General features: G+C 37.8%; 1 protein-coding gene across 1 annotated transcript in view; it reads left to right on the forward strand.

The window, feature by feature from the left end:
• ASZ1 (ankyrin repeat, SAM and basic leucine zipper domain containing 1) overlaps positions 1 to 20,316 on the forward strand; it is a 41,513-nt gene extending 21,197 nt beyond the window's left edge. Inside the window, exons 7-13 of the mRNA XM_075151393.1 lie at positions 2,312 to 2,424; positions 6,150 to 6,225; positions 6,617 to 6,673; positions 12,319 to 12,431; positions 17,576 to 17,681; positions 18,113 to 18,226; positions 20,066 to 20,316. Of these exons, the coding sequence (XP_075007494.1) occupies positions 2,312 to 2,424; positions 6,150 to 6,225; positions 6,617 to 6,673; positions 12,319 to 12,431; positions 17,576 to 17,681; positions 18,113 to 18,226; positions 20,066 to 20,212 (726 nt within the window). The 3' untranslated portion in view covers positions 20,213 to 20,316. The remainder of the gene's footprint in view (positions 1 to 2,311; positions 2,425 to 6,149; positions 6,226 to 6,616; positions 6,674 to 12,318; positions 12,432 to 17,575; positions 17,682 to 18,112; positions 18,227 to 20,065) is intronic.
• Positions 20,317 to 21,000: the final 684 nt, after the last annotated feature.

The raw sequence follows: 21,000 nt of genomic DNA on the forward strand, positions 1-21,000 counted from the left end.
TTAATAACTAAATTATAGCAGCTAGTTGAATACTTGTGCTATTACATCTATATAGACTGCTATATCCCAACTTTTCACAGGGCTTTAAATGCTATATAGTAATGCTTTGGGAACTTCTTTTTTTTTTTTTTTTTTTTTTGCACAATCGTTGACTTCAGATTTAGAATACAGAACAAGGGATTATTCATGTTAATGATGTTGATATGAGAAGTAGAAAAATAATGTGTTGGTTTTTTCCTGTCTGCCAAAGTGTGTGAAAGAATGCAGATATCAAACTAATTTGCTGATTAAAACTGATTGAATTTGGAAGTGAAAAGGCTAAAGCTAAAAAGGGGGGGAGTTGGTACTGGTCATCTTCAAAATCCATTCTTGGGAGGGAAGAAGGTGTAAAATAGTGTAAATCGGTCATCAGATCATTGGAAGAGCAGCCATTAATTATCAATGTAGAGAGCTGCTGAAGACAATATATATTCTCCTAAAATAAATCTGTTTACTGCTGTTACCAGATGATGCATGGTGGATCAATCAGACCAGATTTCTGTGTATTTTGCTTTGAGTTGCTCTTACCAATGATGTGGCTTTTTGCAGTGGCTCTTCAAAAATGTGTAACTCACTCTAGTGAATTGTAATTCCCTCCCCTCCCCTCCCTGATTCCAGAGCTAGGCAGGAGGAAAAATGATAACTATGCACAAAGCTGTCAGTGTAGGCTAGCAATATCAGTGTCTGAGGCTCAGCGATCTGTTAGCTCAGGTTACTGAAAGGGGCTACAGATGCTTTCTGCCTTTGATAAATGACTTGTTCAGCAGGCTGCGGCCATATGATCTTATAACACGACTTTCTCTGACGTGGAGAGAATACAGGCTCCTCACACTTGAGAGGTGGGTCTTGCCTCTTGACCTGTGAAGCGCTAACTTTCACACAGTTACTGCAAAGTCTTGCAGATGGTATTGAGATATTTAATGGTCATGAGCTTCTTCCAGCTTGGGGGTCTGCTCTTCAAGCTGTTGACTGGCCAAGGGGCTGTCATATAGACTATGTCTGCAGAAACTATCTGGGAGGGGAGATATTTTTCTTGCATATTGTACTGGGTGGAGTTATTTTTCTTCCTAACATCCTGTATGGTGCTGTGTTTTAAGTTTGTGACCAAAACAGTGTTGATAAAACACCAATATTTTAGCTATTGCTGAGCAGTGCTTGTGCAGCATCAAGGCCTTCTCTGTTTCTCACTCTGTCCCCCACCCCCAGCGAGTAGGCTGAGAGTGAGCAGGAGGTTGGGAGGGAGCACAGCCAGGACAGCTGACCCCAACTGACCCAAGGGATGCTCCATGCCACATAACGTAATGCTCAGCAATAAAATTGTGGGGAGAGTTTTTCAGAAGTAGCCATTGCTCGGAGGCTGGCCAGGCATTGGCCTACTGGTGGGAGGTGGTGAGTGACTGCCTTGGCATCACTTAGGTTTTTGGGTTTTTTTCCCTTCGCTTATTAAACTGTATGTATCTCAAGCCATTAATTTTTTCTCGCTTCTACCCTTCTGATTCTTCCCCATGCTGGTGGGGGAGAGTGAGCCAGCAACTGGGTAGGGGCTTATTTGCCAGCCAGGATCAACCCACCATACATATGTGTATGTCTATATGTATATAAAACTGGCTAGTCACCTGAATTTCAGGAAAGTGGTTTCACCATTCCTTTAGGTTTATTGAGGTTCTACTTGTTTTGCTGAATTTTCTAGTAATTATCTCAAAACTCACACAGGGGCAATTTAGTTTCTGGAATCCATCACTGATGCATAGTGATGTCTGGCAGAAGGCTTGCTTCTTTAACCAATTGAAAGAATCCCTGTCTGTCAGATATAGTTAACTTAGATTGTTAGTTGTAAATTGCTAAATGTTGGGTCCATATATGCACTGGAAATGGAGACATTAAAATAGTTGTATGCCTCATGTTCTTTAGACAACTTCCTCCCTCGAGTACGTAGAACTCTTGTCTACAAACCACAAAAATGAGTATGTTGGTATATTGCTGCTTCTGTAGTGACAGATGCTAACTTTTTTAGACTACGTTATATATACTGTTTTGCTCTGCATCAGTTCATCATTGTGCTGGAATTTGGTTAATTCAGAAATGCTCGTGGTAAACTGTGGGCTTAGCCTTAACTCCTCATTGTAGTTGTATGCTTTAGAGAAGAAGTGGCAGATGTTTCATGTTCCCTATAAGTAGTAATTCATGATATACCTCTTTATAGTCTTATTTCTGTGTATTTCTTTATGCATTTTGAGATTGAATAATAATTAATTCATTTTGACTCTTTCAGATTTATAGTTTACTCTCTTTGGCTGCAAGCCACTTGCAAGGGAGATACCATGAAACGATTAAGCAAGAGGCTATCTACAAATTTCTGACAGCTGTCCCTGACCACAGAGTTGGGTAAATACAGTCATAGTGTAATTTTAGCTTACAAACATTCCTAAGAGATTGTATTTGTTCATATCAATGATTAAGTTGTACTGATATATACTATGTATTGTTTGCAGTGCTACCAAGAGTCCACAGTGAGTATATTAATGTACTATTAATTTTTCAAGTTTGCAAAGTTCCTTTGCATTATAAACAAAGAGCGTGCTCTGGATCTTTCCTGCCTCTCTCTTGGTGCAAAGTATAGTAGAGCCAGGGTCCAATGTCACTTCAGTTCATTTCAGCTTTGTTAAATTTGTATGCTCCCCTGTTGGATACTCCTTGTTGTGTGGTTATCTTCATTTGATGTTAAATTTTTGATGCTTTCACTGAATGCCTGTTTGCAGCTTCATGCCACCAGGAAGAGCTATGCCCTTTTCTTTGTTTTTGCAGATATGAGAGTCGAAATTAAGTATGAACACCAGTTAAACTCTAGAACTTTTTGCATAGCATGCCCCTGACCCTGAAGCTTGCAGGTGTCCTATGACTGAAATCAGCCCCTCCTTCAGAAACTTCGAAGACCTCTGATGTGGTTTTGTCCCAGAACATGTTGGCTAAGAAGTCCTCAACAAACCATCCACTTGCCCCCTTGAGCTGCATGGTCTTGAGAAAACAACTTCCAGTGCCTGTAGTCTGTTCTGGTTGATCAGATTGATTCTTTGTGTCCTTGCTCAGCCAGGTTATGCTGAATTTGAAATGCCATAGTTTTGTATCATTAGACTGATGGCAGTTCACTAGGTAGCAGTTCACATTGAGGTAGTCTTAGTCTCAGAGTACCTCGGTTCGGACAAAGCCTCACAAGGTTCTGTTGCTAGATTAATGTATATGTCAATCAGATTTTTATTCTCTGGTGCTTCAACCACAGTCATCTTAAAGGTACTTCTTGGAGCAGAGAGGTGAAGGCTTTGCATGATAAAATCAATTATCTATGCTGTCCTCTTTGTTCTTGCATCTTGCTACTCGTAGATTCCTGAAGGCATTGGTCTGGGCATATCTTCCCATCTATGAACCACATCTCCCATGGGATCTGTCTGCTCCTTGGGGATCATCTTTTGAGTCCCTGTATACTTGCCATGAAGGTGACATTCTTTTAAATAGATTGGTCTTCTAGTACTCTTCACAAAGATTCATACTGCTGGATAGAGTCTATACTTAACGACCTCAGTGTTAGAACAGATACCTCTCTTATTTTTAATAGGTTTAGATTATTTAGGAAGTTTCCCAGGCTTTTTCTGGTATAATAATAAACTAACACTATGCAGCAGTTATCCAAATGGATTTAGTGCTGTTGAAACCTGACGGTGGCTAGAAGACATTCTACCCGTGTCTGGGTAATCTTGATAAGCTTTTAAAATAAGATACTGAAATCCTGAAGCCCACTTAAAATACTTTGTGGCAGCCAGATGTCTAGCTATGCAAATGTAATTCTGTATTAGACAATTCTTGGGCTTCCAGGATTTCACAATGTTTCAGTAGTTTTTTTCTAAACTCTGTTGGTTTTCTCTGCATCAGATGAGCAACTGATTTGTTTGTATGAACAGGCATTTCTATCAAGCTCAAGGAATTTTATATTAACAATAGCTAGTTCTGATGTTTCATAACCTTGAGCATTTCTGGTAATTACTAGAACTCTTGGTTTCAGGAAACAGTCCCCTGGAGTATACCAGATGTCTGGCTGTTAAATGCCTGTTCTTAAAAATATAGCTTATCCGTTTCCGCACACACACATACCCACCCCCTAGTGAGTTGGGTTTTTTTCATCTAGTGATAGCCAAGAGGTACACTGATACCTGTGTTTACTCCATCATAGTTCCTTGAGCTGAATGCCTCCTTCCTGCCATTTGCCTGCATAATTTTCATCACAGGCATTGCCAGTTGTCTTCTCAGTCCCTGTTCTCTCAGTTGCTCCAACTGCATCATCTGGTACTGGGTATCAGTTGTGCCCCACCATGCAGGGTCAGTGAGTATAACTTGTCATCCTTGCTGTTGTCATCCTTTTGTCATCCTTAGGTAGTGAGTGTAGCTTCAGTCATTGCTGTCTGCTGTCCTAGTTAGACAATTGTCCTGGCTCCAGAGCCCTGGACTATACAAGGAAATGCACATACCTGTCAGGAATTTGCTTTCTTCAGCTCCTGGATTAGGTTCTTTTCTGGTTCAGGGGCTTTCAAGTTATTGTCTGGATGCTGAATAGCCCTTTCGTTGATCCTGGGCAAAAATGTCCTTTCCTTGCACCTTTAGCAGAACCAAAAGTCTTGAGTTACCCAAGGACTCCCAAAACGTTTGCAAACTGGGCACTTTGAATGCCTAAATAAAAAGATTTCATCACTGCAGGTCATTCACACGCTGTCTCCTCTTGCCAGCTGAGGGGCATTGACTGTACATACAATGTTTGGATGTATATGGGAATTGCATACTTCAAAGACTGGTTGTTGCTGTCTGTGTGTTGAGGGGGGAGGAATTGGGCAAAGGTTAACAAAATTCTACACAACTTCATGGTAGGGATGATGGCTTTAAACTCTATTAAAATTATTTTAAACTCTTTTTATATTTTGCCTGCTGGTAGAAGGCATGCTTACAGAATTATTGACTTGTTACAGTGTGGAAGTTGCATAAATGTCTTCATATGTGATTTAGGGTGTCCATCCTCGTAAAGGGATAAGTATACTTAAATACTAGATATCCTAGAATGCAAGATTCTTAATATGCAAACCTGAAATATTTTCTTATGTATTCAGAACAATTTTCAGAGAGATTTGTTTGGGTTGTTGGGTTTTTTTGGGGGGGAAGGGGGCGGGGCAGGGGGGAGGGTATTGTTTGCTTGCTTGCTTTTTTTTTTTTTAAAAAAAAAAAAAAATTTAATAGGAGCTCTTTAAGTCTTTGATGTGAAAAGGAGGCAAACCTTCATTTCAGGGCCTACAATAAGAGCAAACTATCTCTTAACTTTTGGCAAAGGATTCGCTGTAGCAATTGCAGTAGTCCTTTCTGCATTTTGTACAATTTGCTTTTTGGTTTGATTTTGTTCATTACAGTTGTTCATCTGATTGTTAAAAGCTGTTTAGGTATTTTTTTCCCCTTATTTTTTTTTATCTTTTGGTAGGGTAGGGAATCAAAACGGATATTTTACCTTTCTTTATAAATGTTAAACTCTGAACCTGCAGTGGGTTATACTACTTCCTCAGTCTACCTTCTGAACAGTAGTCTTCTGACAACAGATTTCTTACCTGGCTAATTTCCGCTATCTTTAATTACAGACATTCTTGTTTTCTTGATAACCTTTTTTGGTTCAAATGGAACCGGAAGGGTAACAGTTGTGGGCTGAATCCAATTTATATGAATGTTATCTGATAAGAATACATAGTTATCTTCCTTAGCCCCACTTCCAAATTTTTCAGGCTTTTGCGACCCAACTTTAAGATTCAGTTGGAACATTTTGCTACTTAAAATGACATCTGTTTATTAAATCATTCCCTTTAGGCTCAATTCAACTCATTAAACAGAAAAGCCATTTATAAAATTTTGATAGATTGAATTGTATCCCATGATGCTTATGAGATACTACTGTCATCAGTAGGTGTATACGACTTTAGGTTGCTCCCCAGTGTTTCGTCTGGGGAGCTTTTCTATAGTATTTTGTTCTGGGTGTCTTTTTTTTTAATTTCCACTGTTTTCATCTTGAATCTCATTAATTATATTTACAGTTCGTATTCAACTTTTGATGACATGGAAGTGTTTTTACATGGTCTTGGTTTAGAACACATAATAGGATTATTGAAGGTAAGTTTGTGGTGTATCTGCTATCTGTAAAGTAATCCATGAAAGCAAAATGTACCTACAGTATCAAAAAAAGTTCTATCATTATTAGTATATTAATTCAAATAAATTTGTTAAATTAATTCAAATAAATTTATTAAACAGAAGTTTATATGTAAAGAATTAAGTTAAACGGCAATGGACTGGATTGGATTGCTTAATTTTTATTATGTGCAGTAGTCGCAACATGTGATGTTTCTAAACTAGAGAAGTCTTTCATTGCTTTGATAATGGTGTTGTGTAGCTGTTTTTATTTCTGAAAACTGAAGAAAAACATAAGTGAAAAAAATTAAGTGAAAACAGTGTTTTCTTCTGAAATTCTTTTTAATGGCAGAAAACCCTGTGTTTTATACAGGAAAGAGATGTAGCTTTAAGACAACTTCTGATCATGCAAAAAGATGAGTTAATACAGGTCAGTTTACTACATTAGAACTTATTTTAGCTCTCTTCTCTTTCTTAAATGTTTTTAATGTCTTAACTTCTCTTTATAAATGCCTAACCTTGTAAAGACTTCTTTTTCTTATTTTAAGATCTGTTTTCAGAATCTTCTGCAACTTCTTGAATTTTAATGTGAATATAGACAGACCTTTTCTAAAGTATGTAATCCCACAGATCAGCCTTGAATTCTGAGTTGATTTCTTGCATATTCTCTGCCTAGAACTGACTATGAAGTGGAAGTCCCCAGTATCTTTGCTGCAATGATGTGGGAGTTGGGGTGAGCAGGAGGTAGTTCCGTTTTAAATTTTAGTTGTTACCATTTTTAGTATTTAATTATGTTTTCCGTGAAAGAAAATCAGTGCTAGGATTAGCAGTAGATAATCCTCAACAACTACTTTAAATGTGGTCCTCCTTTGTGAGGTGGTAATTTTTGTTGGAAAAACGAGCTCTCTTACATTGTGGAATCTCATATCCCACATAGGTTTGTGTGGAATATGAGGAGAAAAAAAAAAAGAGAAGGAGAGAAGATTTGGTTTCTTACAGTTTACTGCAGCTAGGAAGGTTGGTATTTCACTGTTATCCAGGAGTAAGTGGTGCATTATTGCAAGGTTTCAGTTTCCAGTTGAGATAGGGTGGTTGCTTTTCCTTAGTCTTCGTGGAGTTATTCCTGTGGGAAATGAGACTTACATTATGGCTTACAGGAGGATGCCATAATAAAATCCAATTATAGGAGTCTCCTTTGATCAATGGAAGTACTTCAGGCCGCAGGATTCTTCTGAGCATTCTGTACCTGGTCTGGGATACCAAAGGCGCGTCATTAAAATAGCTGCTTCAAGCCCACTCCCTGCTACTGATGCTAGTCATGTCCTCATGTCAGCTTTTTCCCCCCTATTCTTGTACCGAGGAGGCATGTGTTCTAGCAGCTGGAACCAATGTTTGCATACAGATGTTAATATTCCTTCAGAGTTGGTGTTACAACGATGTTTTGCATGAAGTTTTGTCTTGTAACTGAGTAGAGTTTCGGTGTTTTGACAGAGCTCGGAAGTAATTCTTTATTCTCAGAGCGTGCATGTATAGGGGGCTTTGTCAATGAAGACGTTTTTAAGAGTTCACTTAGACCTAAATATTGTAAGGCATGTGAGCATGTTCTCATGTTACTGCTTTTCTGAAGCCTCAGATCGTGCCCATTGGACAGCATCCTGGTGTAGGCTTTATATGAATCCTAAAGCCCCCATTGACAGGAATTTTGCTCTTAAAAGGAGATTTTTGTGGCTTTCTTCTCATCACTGTGTGACCTGCTGTCTTGGTCATAATTGCATTAAACTGCAAATCTGACTGAGTATATATTCGTATTTATCGCCTGTTTTAATGTTGTAATCGTTACTTGGTTTTGTCCAGGGGCCACTGGGGGAAGGGGAGAGAATTGTGGACTTTGGGGAATGGCTAAGCCTTCCGGTTCCTTCACTGAAGAGGTATAATTTCACACAAACTGATAACTTCTGTTTCAGTCTTCTAACATGTTTGGGGCTCCCTATTACAAAGAGAGCTTTTTTGGACAAATTGAAATAAATACGTGGATCAGCTGCTTTTGCACAGGAAGATAATATGTATAGGAACAGAATTGTTTTGCCTCTTAGCTCTGCAAGAGCTCTGCCTCTTAGTTCCTGGAAAACAAGTTATGCTTTGCGCATGGACATGAATTAATAAGTGAGTCTTCAATTGAGAATTTAAAAAATGATATAACACTCCTGGCTTATTAGCACTTCATAAGTTACCCTAAATTCTTGATGCAGTCTAGTTTTGGAGCTCTACTAACAGTTTCTCCCCACACTGCTGATAGAACAAATCTAATCTGTTTCCTCGTAACTCCAGAGTTGAAAGTTTTTAGTGTGATGGCAGATCTTCAACTAACAGCCAGCTCTTGTAAAGAGCCTGGATCTTATTACTGCAAAGATTAATGATGACCTCTGATGGATGCCTCTGAACCAAGCTGCTCTGTATCCAGAGAACTGGGGAGAAATCCTGTCACTAACATGATACACTTTCCTCTATCAAACAATATCAGAAAGATATTTTTTCTGTAAATATCTTTATCTGTATTCTACAACAGAGCCTAAACAATGACTCTTTCAAGCTGAAATCCTTGCATTCCTTAAGCTTATAAAATCTTCCATTCTGAGACAAGTCTGTTCAATATACTGGGACATGTCTATTCAACATTTGGAGGTTTTTGTCTGATTCTGTGCTACTTGTAACACTCGGATCTTTTTTGAGCGTTTGTCTCACAAGAAAGCAACAGAAGTAATTTTACTTCTTGATGCATTTAGGACTAAGATGTTTCCTTTCTCACATGTTTATTAGTTTAGAATAAGAGAAATTGGTATCCTGTTCTGCATTTGAGAATGCATAATTAAAAGTTGACACATCAAAATTCAAAATATAACTACATCATTAGAGAATTATCTGGTCTGTGTGCTTCCATATCACAGTTTCAGGACTCTTCTTCTTCTGTCCCCCTTCCCTGCAAAAAAGCATTTAATATTTGGCAGAAAATCATCAGGTTATTAAAAACAGTGGCCACTTGGGCAAGATGGCAAGGATGTAAGAGTTCATGCATAACCTCACTGGTTTTATCTGAGAAGTATGTCACCTTTCATGTGTTGAGGCAATCTGTTACTCGCTGCTTCTTTCATTTCCATCTAAAAGATGACAGAAAAGTCATGTTGGTGCTGGAGCATGAGTTTGGGGCGTGGATTTTCAGGGGTTAGGGTTTGTTTGTTTGTTTATTTATTTAAAGAATAAAACAGAAGTTGTTAGAGTTGATGTGCCTAAAATCAAAATCTAGACTGCACATTGTCTTGTTTACAGATATAAGCAAGTTCTTGTACCACACTTGTGCATTCTTAAACACATGGCCACTTCACAATAATATTTGCATTATTTGGACTGCAGAGTGTAATTGAACCAACACCAATTTAAAAGCTTGCTTATCCATAAGGAAGAAGGTCGTCTTGCACTGTGCTTGTTCCACGCATTCATCACTATGTGAATAGTCAGGTTCTGGGTAACCCTCATGTTCAGCAGAGATGGTCTAGGAATGGAAACTATGTCTGCTTTGGGAAGTAGTTTGGACTGGTCTGTCTACTTTCTCTCTATAAGTTCTGCACCTGGTGCCTCTGAATTCAGAATTACTGTGGTGGTGGAAGGCTTTACCTGTGATGACTTTTATCACCTTCCTTACTTCCTAAACCGTATCTTCAAGATGTGGTGGTCCTCCGTCACTGATCCATTTGCAGAAGGATGAAGTTCTGCTTTATTTATAAGGAAACAAAGTACAATGTCCTCCTGCTACACTGGTCAGAAAGCTGTATCCTGATTTGCTTGTTCCAGGAATGAGAATATGGAGTCAAAAGCAATCCCAATCTTCACAATATTTCCTGCTTTATGCAAGATAGTTTTAATATTCAAGAATAACTGCTGTTCTGTCCTTGGAAGAGCTCATTTGATTTGTTAATTATACTTAAAAGTAAACATGGTGCTCTTGTATAGATCAGCTTACTTCGGCATCATGAAATGACTGCTGTAATGCTTTGTAAGCATTAAGAAAACATTAGTTCATACCAGATAGGGCTCCACAAGGAAAACCTCAGAACTTAATAAATTGAGCAAACTTACAGCTTGACATAAGTAAAGGAAATTATTTCTAGGAAACCCAGATTTTTCTCTCTTAAGGCTGCTAGTGATATTTACCGAAGAGACTTGAGTACAATTTGTTCAGGTACCCATAGCAACCTATTGGAAACTCAAAAGTTCTTGACACCTGTAGTTGAACTCCCAATTAATTTTGTTGGGATTTTACATTACTGAAGAACTTACTTGTCTATAGACTTATAACGTGGTTTTGAAATGTTTAAAGACACACTTGTGAGTCCATAGTTACATATTACCTGCAATTTCTGAACACCTGGTGGAGAACCTGGAGGACCGTTTTATGGAGCCATGATAAACACTGGACATCAGAAACAATAGTCTCGCACAAAACAAGCATTTCTCTAGGCACCTTCTTTGCCCTAGAATTGCTGCTCGGCACCATCCGAGGAAGAGAGACTGCCTGGCATTTTGATCTGATGTGTATTGTCAGCTGTTCATTCAAAATTCTTTCTGCAATAATTGCAGAGGGCTGGGAGACTGCAAATGCTAACATCTTACAGATTTCTGAGACTGCAGAACTTCAGGTCATCAGAACATCGGTGAGAGCCCCATATGTTCTAGCTTTGGAGACTGTGGGATCCTTGCGGTCTCAAATTCCAGAGTGGTCCTGCTGAGTCCAGATACTCACTGGAGAGTTAGGAACAAAGTCATACTGAGAGCTGGCATTATGAGTTTTTTCCACTCATGCGGAGAAGCATCCTTCGGGCTGCGAACGTCGGAAGTCCTGTGTTGCGCAGCAGCCTGTCAGATGAGCAAGGAAAAGTATTGAATGTGCCACAGAAGCACTTCCCTTTTAACAAATGGACTACTTTTTTTCTTTATTTAAGTGTTCTGCAAGAAAACACTCAGCCTAGGATTTAAATATGAGGTAAACTTTAATCTGAGATTGTCAGCTGTGTTATCCATCAACTTATGTTTTCTGTTCCAGGCATCACTGGAGAACCTCAGATACATAGTGTATATCTTCCCAAGAAAATTGTGCTTTTCTTCAGCTAAAAAAGACAAAAACCTTCAATACTTCAGAACTTTTCTGTTGTTTGCAGCATTAGCCAGGAGTATAGAAGATGAACTGATTTGAGCTTAGGGACTGTATGAGCTGATGTTGAATAGTATTTAGGCTTGGTCTTAATTTGAGGCGAGAAATCTGTTCTGAGTTTATAAATATGCTGTCCTATAAAAAGGCTGCTTTTACAGGCTATTCTATCGTAGAAACATCTAGCTGAATGTCTCTTTAACAGATCATATTCTCTCTCTTTGCTAGTTTCTGATCATTTGAGGCTTTGGAGGTAGTGTGAACCAACTAGATTTCTTTGTAGAAGTAACTTATTTTTTAAATGAGATTCTATAAGAAAATAAGGTTTTAGAAAGAGATATCATACCTTACGAGACCAGTTTCTCTAACTGGAAAAAATTACACACCCAAAAACTTGTAAAAGCCCTTCTTAAAATCTGGCCACTTTCTATAAAATTCTCCATTCAATGCTGATTTGATAGTTTCTATTCTTTGTTTCTGAGTTAATGCTGTATCACCATCTTGGTGATTGGTAATTTTGCTATAAGAGATGACTGAGATGATTCTGAAATAAATGAACATAACATCCTAACAACACAGGGGTACTTATAAAAACTGCTACTATTTTTTTAATAAACCTTAAACGGATTTTCTGAGTATCCTGTGCAGTTTCAGTTTGGCTTTTCCTCAGCTCTCGTAATTTTGTTTTGCATCATTGAATAATTTCTGTGGTTTTATTTTTATGCGGTTACATACATTGTAGTTCGTTGCAATAACTTAAAAGCAACTTCTTTTGACTCTTAATAATTAGAAACCTGCACAATAAATGGTACTCTACTATTATGTCTAATAAGTATTAAAAGTAAATCATATTTGGAATTACTCTTTAAATTTAGATTGGCATTACAAATCCTGGAGATCAACAGAAACTCCTAGATGCTATTAATGAGCTACAAGTGGAAGAAGTAAGAATTGGAGATCTTCCTGAAGTGATGAAGCTGGAATTGAGGTATTAACTGTATATCTAAGGAAACGGAAGTGAAATATGAACTATTTAAGGTGACTGCATTATTTTCTGTAGCTCAGAGGTAAAATTCTCTCACACCTTATCCCATGCATAACATTCATGAGAGTATGCCAGTTAGTGGATTATATGAGGGCTGGTGGCAGGTGTGTTTTGTGCAAAGAAAGTTGGAAGCATAGATTCCTGTTGTAGGAATCTGTTTATGGGTTATATTGCCATTATGTGTAATTACTTTGGCCATCTTTTTGAGTGATGAGTTCATTCTTTGTATCTCAAACAGGGTTTCATGGCCTTGCTGTGCAGGGTTTTCACTATCTTGTGTTCATATCATAAACTCTGAAACTGGCTTCTTGGGCTCCAGTGTTAACTCATTCTTTAATTTCTCTGATAGGCTTCCGTGAGCAGATTTTTTTATTTCTCTATGGAAATGGGGTCCTGCCCTTCTTGCTTCCCCATGCTTCAAGAGCGTCATGGACCCTTACAAACCCCACATGATGTGGTCTCTGTAATTCTCCATTGTGTCTGTAGACAAGGCAGGCTCTGTTAGTCTTGCAATCAGATTTTTCTATTGTAAGATGCAATAAAAAGATGTGTGGGAGGGAGAGGTGCATATAATTTCTGCACAGGGCTTTAATTTTTCAACTGATAAATTAATTACTTGTACACATCTATCTTAAATCATAAATGTGACTTCTGTATAGATTCAGGATTTTTTTCCTTGTTTTTCTCTTGCACTGGAAGCAGTTTTAATTAGCTTCTAAAAGACCTCATTCTTTTTTGTATTACAAATTAAGAACTTCATAAGGTATTTTCTGTGTCATAGATTATATGTATCAGTAGAAATAGGTTTATAAGGGTGCTTTTTTAAGAAGGTCTTACTCCTTCAAACTTCCATTCCAACTCGATACTTTTCCCATTATAGGTTGTTTCTTATGGCCTTAAGCATCAGCTCTGCCATACCTCTCATACTTATAGTATAGTCTTGTGCAGTCCCATGAAAGCCAGGCCTGAGCTGAGAGGAACATCCCTCAGCAACGTTATTAAACTTCATCAGTCCCTTAAGCACTAGTAGTGCACTCTCAACATCCAGCAAAAAAAGAAGAATGAAGGCTATAGTAAGTGCAAAAGGTGTCTTAAGATTTCTTAAACCTCTTATCTATTTTGTTGTGTGAATATTATTTTTTCCAGAAGAGAGACCTAGACTTTAATTTAGATTCTGTGCTCATATCTTTCCTCTTTTTACTTCCCAGAACTATAGAAGAATTGCTCCTGGAAGTAGGATTAGTTTGATATTTTAATTTGCAAATGTTTTAGAAATGGACTCAGGCAGAAAACTGTGGCTTGCCTTTCAGAGGCTTTAGTCAGTTGAACTGTGTTAGTTTAACTTAGAGAAGACTGGTTTGGAGATACTGCTCCTTCCTTGTACCATAGCTGCATCGCTAATAAGTTAGGTTCTCTGTGCTTGTTTCTGTCTTTCCAGTCCCATCACCATTTGCATAGCATTATGTTGTCTTATTTGCAACAGCCTGGCTAGAGTAGTACTGGGGAAAAAACTACTTCTTGCATGCAATCTGCTCATTAAATAACTTTCTACTGTCTAGAAAAGTAAGGGTTCAGTTCCTCTTTAAAGTGTGTGCATCTTCCTCTTGACTAGTGACCTGACAGCTGTGCTGCTACTCTGTTAGATATTTCTTCCCTCTCCAAAATACTGGGGAGAGCTGTCTGCATTATTTGGGTACTATAAGGCTAGACTCTTCATTAGTTATGTTGTTCATTGGACCAAAGAACGTGCTTGGGTTCAAGTTCATTCTGTACATGTCACCATCCTTTGGAGGCAGCTGAATCGCACTGACACTGTGTATTAGCAGTCATGTCATGAAGTGGTCCTGCCATGGCATTGTCTTTCGTGCATTGGTAACGTGAGTCTGTCTAGTATGTACTCCGCTCCCGTCTAGTCATTCTTACGTACTCTGATTGCTCCTGATGCTGGCACTGTGCCTGTATCTGTATCCATTACTGTGTTTATACTAAAGAGGCTTTGCAGCCTGCTTGAGGTACGTTTTTGCAGCATGATGCTAAGTTTGAGCTGTGGGATGTGGGAGGGCATGCAAGGCATTTGGGGAGGCTCTTGAAAGACAGGTGGGCTGGGAGAGCAGGGTGTTCCTGACCTAATAGAGGACCTTGATGCTGCTTCTAGTCTGTGAGGAGATTTCTCCATCAAAACAAGTACTTGTGTACTTCCAGAAGAGAATCCAGGTGCAAACTAGTACGTGTGCTGTAAGACTAAAGTTCCAGCAAGCAAGAAGGTACAAACCAGTATGATATGGATACACCATAAATACTCTGACAGCACCTGAGCCATTCCTATTAAAACAGAGGCTTTGCTGCTGAGCTGAGGTAGTAGGCCAGGCATCTGGATGTTTAGCTGTCCCAGTTAGGCACCTTTAGAAAAGGATGTTGACTCTTCAGCAAGGGATAATTAGCTGCGGTTTAAGAGGACTTTGCCCAATTTAAGCTTCATACATTTTTGTGCTAGAAATGTATGCTTTTTTCAGATTGGTCCGTAGTGGTGTTTTAGTATATACCTTCAAGCAGAACAGCTTAAAAATGTGAAGAGAGGGAAGTAAGTGGAGAAATACAAAAAGTTAACAGTTCACACTGCATGTGTGGCCAAATACAATAAAAAACCCACATGGTGTCCGGTATGGTCTCACACACCAGTGATATATGGAATTCCTAGTACAGTATGGTTTTAGACCATATATAGTTCTCAAAACCAGAAAATAATTGATTGATTAAAGAATTAAGTACACAAAATATGACAGTATATCAGTTATGGCAAGCACTGCATCGTTTTGTAGAAAATGGCTTGACATGCATTCTAGGAATCTGACCTTGAGACTAAAATCATCGGCTATGTTTACCTGCTATTATGTAAAGATTTTACTTCCCACTTGTTCAAAGTCATTCTGTGAGAAGGAAAATCAGTCATTAAGTCATAGAAAAACTAACATAGTAGAAAATGTTGAACTGATTGATTATAAACTCACAGAGTGTCTAGCACTGTTAGCCACTGGTGTTTTGACAGCCATTAATTCTTTCAAAAAGTGATTATTTTTTGAAAACGTTATTTCCACTTACAAATATAAGAACACATCACTGCAACAGATACAAAATTCTATGAAAATGTTTTTTAAGAACTATTATTGGTATAATAAAGGAGTATGAGAAGTATAAATGTTTTTCTTTACCTTTTTTTTTTCCCCCTCCCCATTTCATGCCCATGACATACTTTATTTTTGCTGAGAAACCTTCCAGAATTCCTAAAAATAATTTCCTTTGTGACAAAACACAGAAGGTGCCATAACCGATCCTAGCCAGCTAAAAAGTTACCTTTCTAAGTAGAAGGAAATTGTCGTGAGCATGGCTTGACTATAGTAACATGGGAGAAACTTTCAGACTATCTCCAGATGTGATTATTTGTTTAGTGTTTGGTTTTTTACTCTAAATATTTGGTTCAGTTATATTGTTCTGAAATAAATAATAATTTATTTTATAAAAACAGGTTAATAGGCTTTCTTACTGCCCCATCTTCATAAAAACCATGAACAGGCTTGGTTTTTAACCTCCAGCATCCCTACTGATGCTTCTATGTATTTCTGTTTTAAGTGTTAAAGTCTTAACAGTTCAACAGTGTTGCAGATCACAGATGTGGAAACTTTGCTCACTAATGACCTTGTGCCAAAGTTGAAGGAAAACACTTTATGGGCTAAATTCAGTCTCTGTTTAGATACTTGCACCACACTGGCATGTCGCTTAGTTTAGCTGTTTGGCAGATTTCAAGTATACCTTTTTGCCATCAGAAGCAGCAGCAAGGAAGGTGGTGTGAGTATGTTGCATTTAGGTGTAGTAGCAGATTGCCCTAGGGAAAAGAGGAACGTTGGGGTCTGAATTAATTTATTCAGATCCTCCCATAAATATAACTTGAAGTCCTGCGATAGGAACTTAAAATTGTCTCTTGTTTTGGCCCTGCTTGTTATTCACCTGAATGGCTTACAGCTAGTAGAAACTTTTCTACTGGAGGTACAGGCACTTTTCAGGAGTTTCAGGGTTTGAGAGCTCACTCTGTAAAAACAAATGGATTATCAGATGGGGATGCCCCCCTTTCCTCTGCCCAGTCAATGGCAACCACTTTCTGGCCAGCACCATGACTTATAAACTGAAACAAATTTGAGTCAGTGTCACATGGAAGCTCTAGAAACTTAACATTGCAATTAGTTGGTTAAATTTTTCTATCCTTTTCTCCACTCTTTGGAGATACTGGTCAAACTAATTTTCAGAGTTGTCTTCCTGCTTGTACCGCTTGTATTTGAGCACTAAGTATAAATTTTCTTCAAAGTAGATAACATCATATTGTAGGCTTTGAGGAATGTATTTCCAGATCCAGGGGCCAGGTCAGTATCATTGGATTCTTCTTTCTTCCACTATGCTGGAGACTAAATGACTCTGACTCTAACCTAGCCATTTCAGTCCCAGCTCCAAAGTACAAACTAGATTTTTTTTCCCCCCACATCTTACTTAAAAATGTAAACTGCAGGTGAGGAATATTGATATGTCAGCATAAAATTGACTATAAATTCTCAGTTTCTGGTGTTGCAAGACTGTGATCTGTATGCACACGTGCGCAGAAAAACAGTGTTGCAGTTATTATGTATCGTGTTATTAAATTACTCATGCAGCAGGTAATGAAATTTTTTCATTGATAATATAGGATTGATGAGAGTTAGAAACAGAAGTGGAGGTTAATAGAATGTTTCCAAAAAGCTTTTGGGTGACACTTTCCCAGCTTTCAGTGTGTCTTACTAGCAGAATATTCCAGATAACTTAATGATTTGTTGCCCTTCCAAAAGGAGGGGAAGGGAAACCAAACCAAACACTAAGAACTTGCTAAGATGTTAAATGTAGTGTTTAACTACCCTGTGTTAAAATGACACTGGATTTTTTTTTTTATGCAGTGAAGCTGCATGTCTGATTCACTCACTAGCCAATGTTGGAAATGCGTAGATAATACTTAGCTTGCAAAAAGTTACAGCCTTTAACAAATAACGAGTATCGTTTTATTTTTGTAGTGGAGATGAATTTCTGAAGTTTCTTCAGAAGTTGAATAAAGAGTGTAGTAAGCTGACCGTTCCTGTGCAGACCATGAATAAGCATTTCCTCAAAAATTCTCACAAGGTATTCAACCAAAGAAAAAAAGATTGATTTAGAGTATATTATTCTATTCTAGAATATTATTCTACCTTGTAAAATGAAAAATATTAATACTCATCAACAGCCTTGATTATTGTATAGTTATATAGAGCTGTCCAATGTTCTTTCTCTAAAGGATGCTTTTTAAAATAATTTATTTCAAAGAGTTAAGCCACCCAGTTAAAGGAGGTAGATCTGTTTCTTAGTGTTTCTGCTGATACGGGAGTTAAAGTGACAAAAGGTTCCCACAAAGGCTGATAGAGGGTAGATCATGTTGTGTATAAACTGTACAATGAAAACCCAGCATACATGCAGTTATAAAACTTTTCCTGCCACTGTCTTTTATGATATGTTAACTAAATAATATTAAATTATAATCTACAGTAATACTGGCAAATAACTGTAACTATTAACAGATAGTACTACAGTGGGCACCGACTGAAAGTTTTATTGAGGTCTGCAAAGACTTGGTTTGCAGTGTGGAGAAGCTGGGAGAAGAAGTTGCCGAACTGAAGGACCTGGTGGAGAAGGTGGGTATGTGTGAGTGAGGCTATTGAATACTGTGTACAAGTTTCTGCGTGCAACCTCACATGTGACATCCATCAGTGAAATGTTTCATACCTTGGTCTGCCACAGGCTCTTTAGCTGTAGCTTGGACATTGCATCCGCCTCTCCCCCTTCCACCTTTCCATGGACAGAATGAGAAATAATCTAGAATATTCCACAGCAGCATGGACTCCAAAGGAAGGCACAGTGGATCTTTTTCTTTCTACTGCAGGAAAGAATTAAGTGGAATGTATCCCTGTGCTCTTGGACAACCACTGTGGCATAAATGCCACTCTGAATACTTACACTCTTACTTCTTAATTAAGGAATCTTTTGTTTGGAATTATTGACTCACGAGGAAGATACTAAGGTTTTATGGATTGAATGGGAGGCATCCCAGATAACTGCAGAGTGACAAAAGAAGAGGGTGGGAGAGGTCAAGGCTAGATGTTAGCACCACATCAGTCATTCTCAAACCAACACAATGACACGCTCTTGTCAGATGGGGTCATTTTAAGTAATAGGCTAGTAAAAGGAATGGCCGCGGGGATAGAGTAAATGGAGCATCAGTGTCAGAAAGGAATCTGTTGCTGAACGAAGCCATGTGGAACTCAGACCTTGAGTATAATGCTACTAATGCAATTTCCTGTAGCTTAAGTAAATTTAATGTAATATAACAGCCTTCTCCCAATAAATCACTTAACACCAAATATATTTAAGAGGTAGATAGAGGTTGTGGCAAAGAACTTTTTAGCTATTTGTGTTCCTATTTTTTGCATATGCAGAAATCAATTGCATGTATATATTTGCCTCCTGTATGTGCAGGCCAGTTATAAGGGCTGGGGGGGATCTGAGTTAGGTGCCACTTGACTTTGCTCTCATCTGTACTTAGGTTTTATAGCTGTCAAGGTGAAGCACGGTGGCTCTGTACCCAGTGTTAAACGGAGGTGTTAAACATTAGCCTTCTAATTAGTTCAAAAATGTAATTCCTGTAATGTTTTATGAATTTCACTGATGAAGACTTCAATACAAAACGTTTTTGTGCTAGTTAATTTATGGTGGGACACTCCTGAATGAGTAGAGCACTGAAGCATTTATTATGAAAAGTGCCAATTTAAGTGAAACAGTTAAAGGTCTTAGATAATAAGTTTGTATAAATTCCCTTAAAATCTTCAGTATTGTTTGCTAAGCTTAGTCATTACAAGAGTTTGCCAGCAGTACATGTTATGTCTGTAGCATATAATTTTTGAAGGCATGGTAAATGAGAAGGCCTTCCAAGAGTTATAAACTAAGATAGGGAATCGGAGCCTAACCCTGCTGCACTTCATGACAAGGCTCCACTCAGGTTCAATGTGTATTTGAACAGGCACTTGTAAGGTACTTTCTACTCTCCCTTTAATTTCAAGGAAGTCCAATCTGTTATTACTTATTTAACTTGCTGTTTTAATAAACAGTTGCTTTAGTAATTAAATAGCAAAAGTTCTGGTTAAAATACTTGATGATTGGAGTTTAAATGTTTTGTTATTAGATTTTTGTAGCATCTATTAGCAGTGCGTTTTACTCCTGAGGAATTAAGTTTGTAAATGAACAGTTTGTTTTTCTAATATATATTACAGAATGATTGAGCATCAGATAAGATAAAGGTTTGCACACATTTATTTCAGTTAAAGTAGAGCAGAGACAGACAGTGAGAGAAAAATAATATCAATCCTAAATGCATGCAGATTCTTAGGACTGGGTACTTTATCACATACTTAAGAAGCTTTCACACTAACTTTTTTTAATTTGTTGCACTTTTTACATGAACTTATCATCTGCCTCAGCATGAACAGAAGAATGACCCCAGCCAAGTGAAACTTCCAGAAAAAGCACCCACCTTGGAAAAAAGATTAGTAAAAATGGGAGTGGTAACATTGCTTGGATTTGGTTTTTTCTTCTTTGTAATTAAGTTAGTGGTAAAGAAAACCTAACTGTAAGTTTACTGCTACAAACACTTTTGGAAAACTTGGTCGCATTATGCTTCTGTTCAGTATGTGCAGCTGAGCTGAAGTCGTGTGAAAATTCATGTAGTTTCTCATCATATCTGTAGTATTTGCATCCAATAAGTACTTCGATCTAGAAATAAAGTTATTAAAAATTAAAACTGCTACATAAATGTATCTTAGGGTTTTATTTTCAAATTTATTTTTGGTATAGACTGTAGGTCTAAAATCTTGTCAAAGCTGCTTTTCTTTTTTGGCATAAAGCTGTAATTATTGCTTACTAATTACTGGTTTCATTTTACCCTTAGCTGTTGTTCAGAGGTGAACATAAGCAAATAATTCTGATTATATCACATGTTTGTATTTAAAATTATGATGCAGATGTAGTTTGGGGGTTGGGAGGGTTTAGAATATTTTAAGTATCTCATGAAATTTTATGTTGATAAAGATTTTTTCTCTTGCAGTATTTCATATGAATCTATCATATGAAAAACTTCCCAGCGAGGTGTACTTTTTGTTTTCTTTGTCACAATCACAGGACTGTGGAGATCTTGTTACACATTGCCTAAAAAGTCATTTCCCACTGAACTATGATGCTCAAATTATGCCTGAAATCTGTTTCCTCAGGGATACTTACTTCTAATAAGAGTTCTGTCACATCTATTAAAAGGATTATATCAGTTCTTTGCTATAAGAATGCAAGCAACTTAGAAGGCATAGCAGCATGTTTTTTCTTGGTCTGGTCTTTCACTACAACAGCTTCATGCTTAAAGTAA

The sequence above is a fragment of the Calonectris borealis genome, chromosome 1 (genome assembly GCF_964195595.1).
Source record: "Calonectris borealis chromosome 1, bCalBor7.hap1.2, whole genome shotgun sequence".
Classification (NCBI taxonomy): Eukaryota; Metazoa; Chordata; class Aves; order Procellariiformes; family Procellariidae; genus Calonectris; species Calonectris borealis.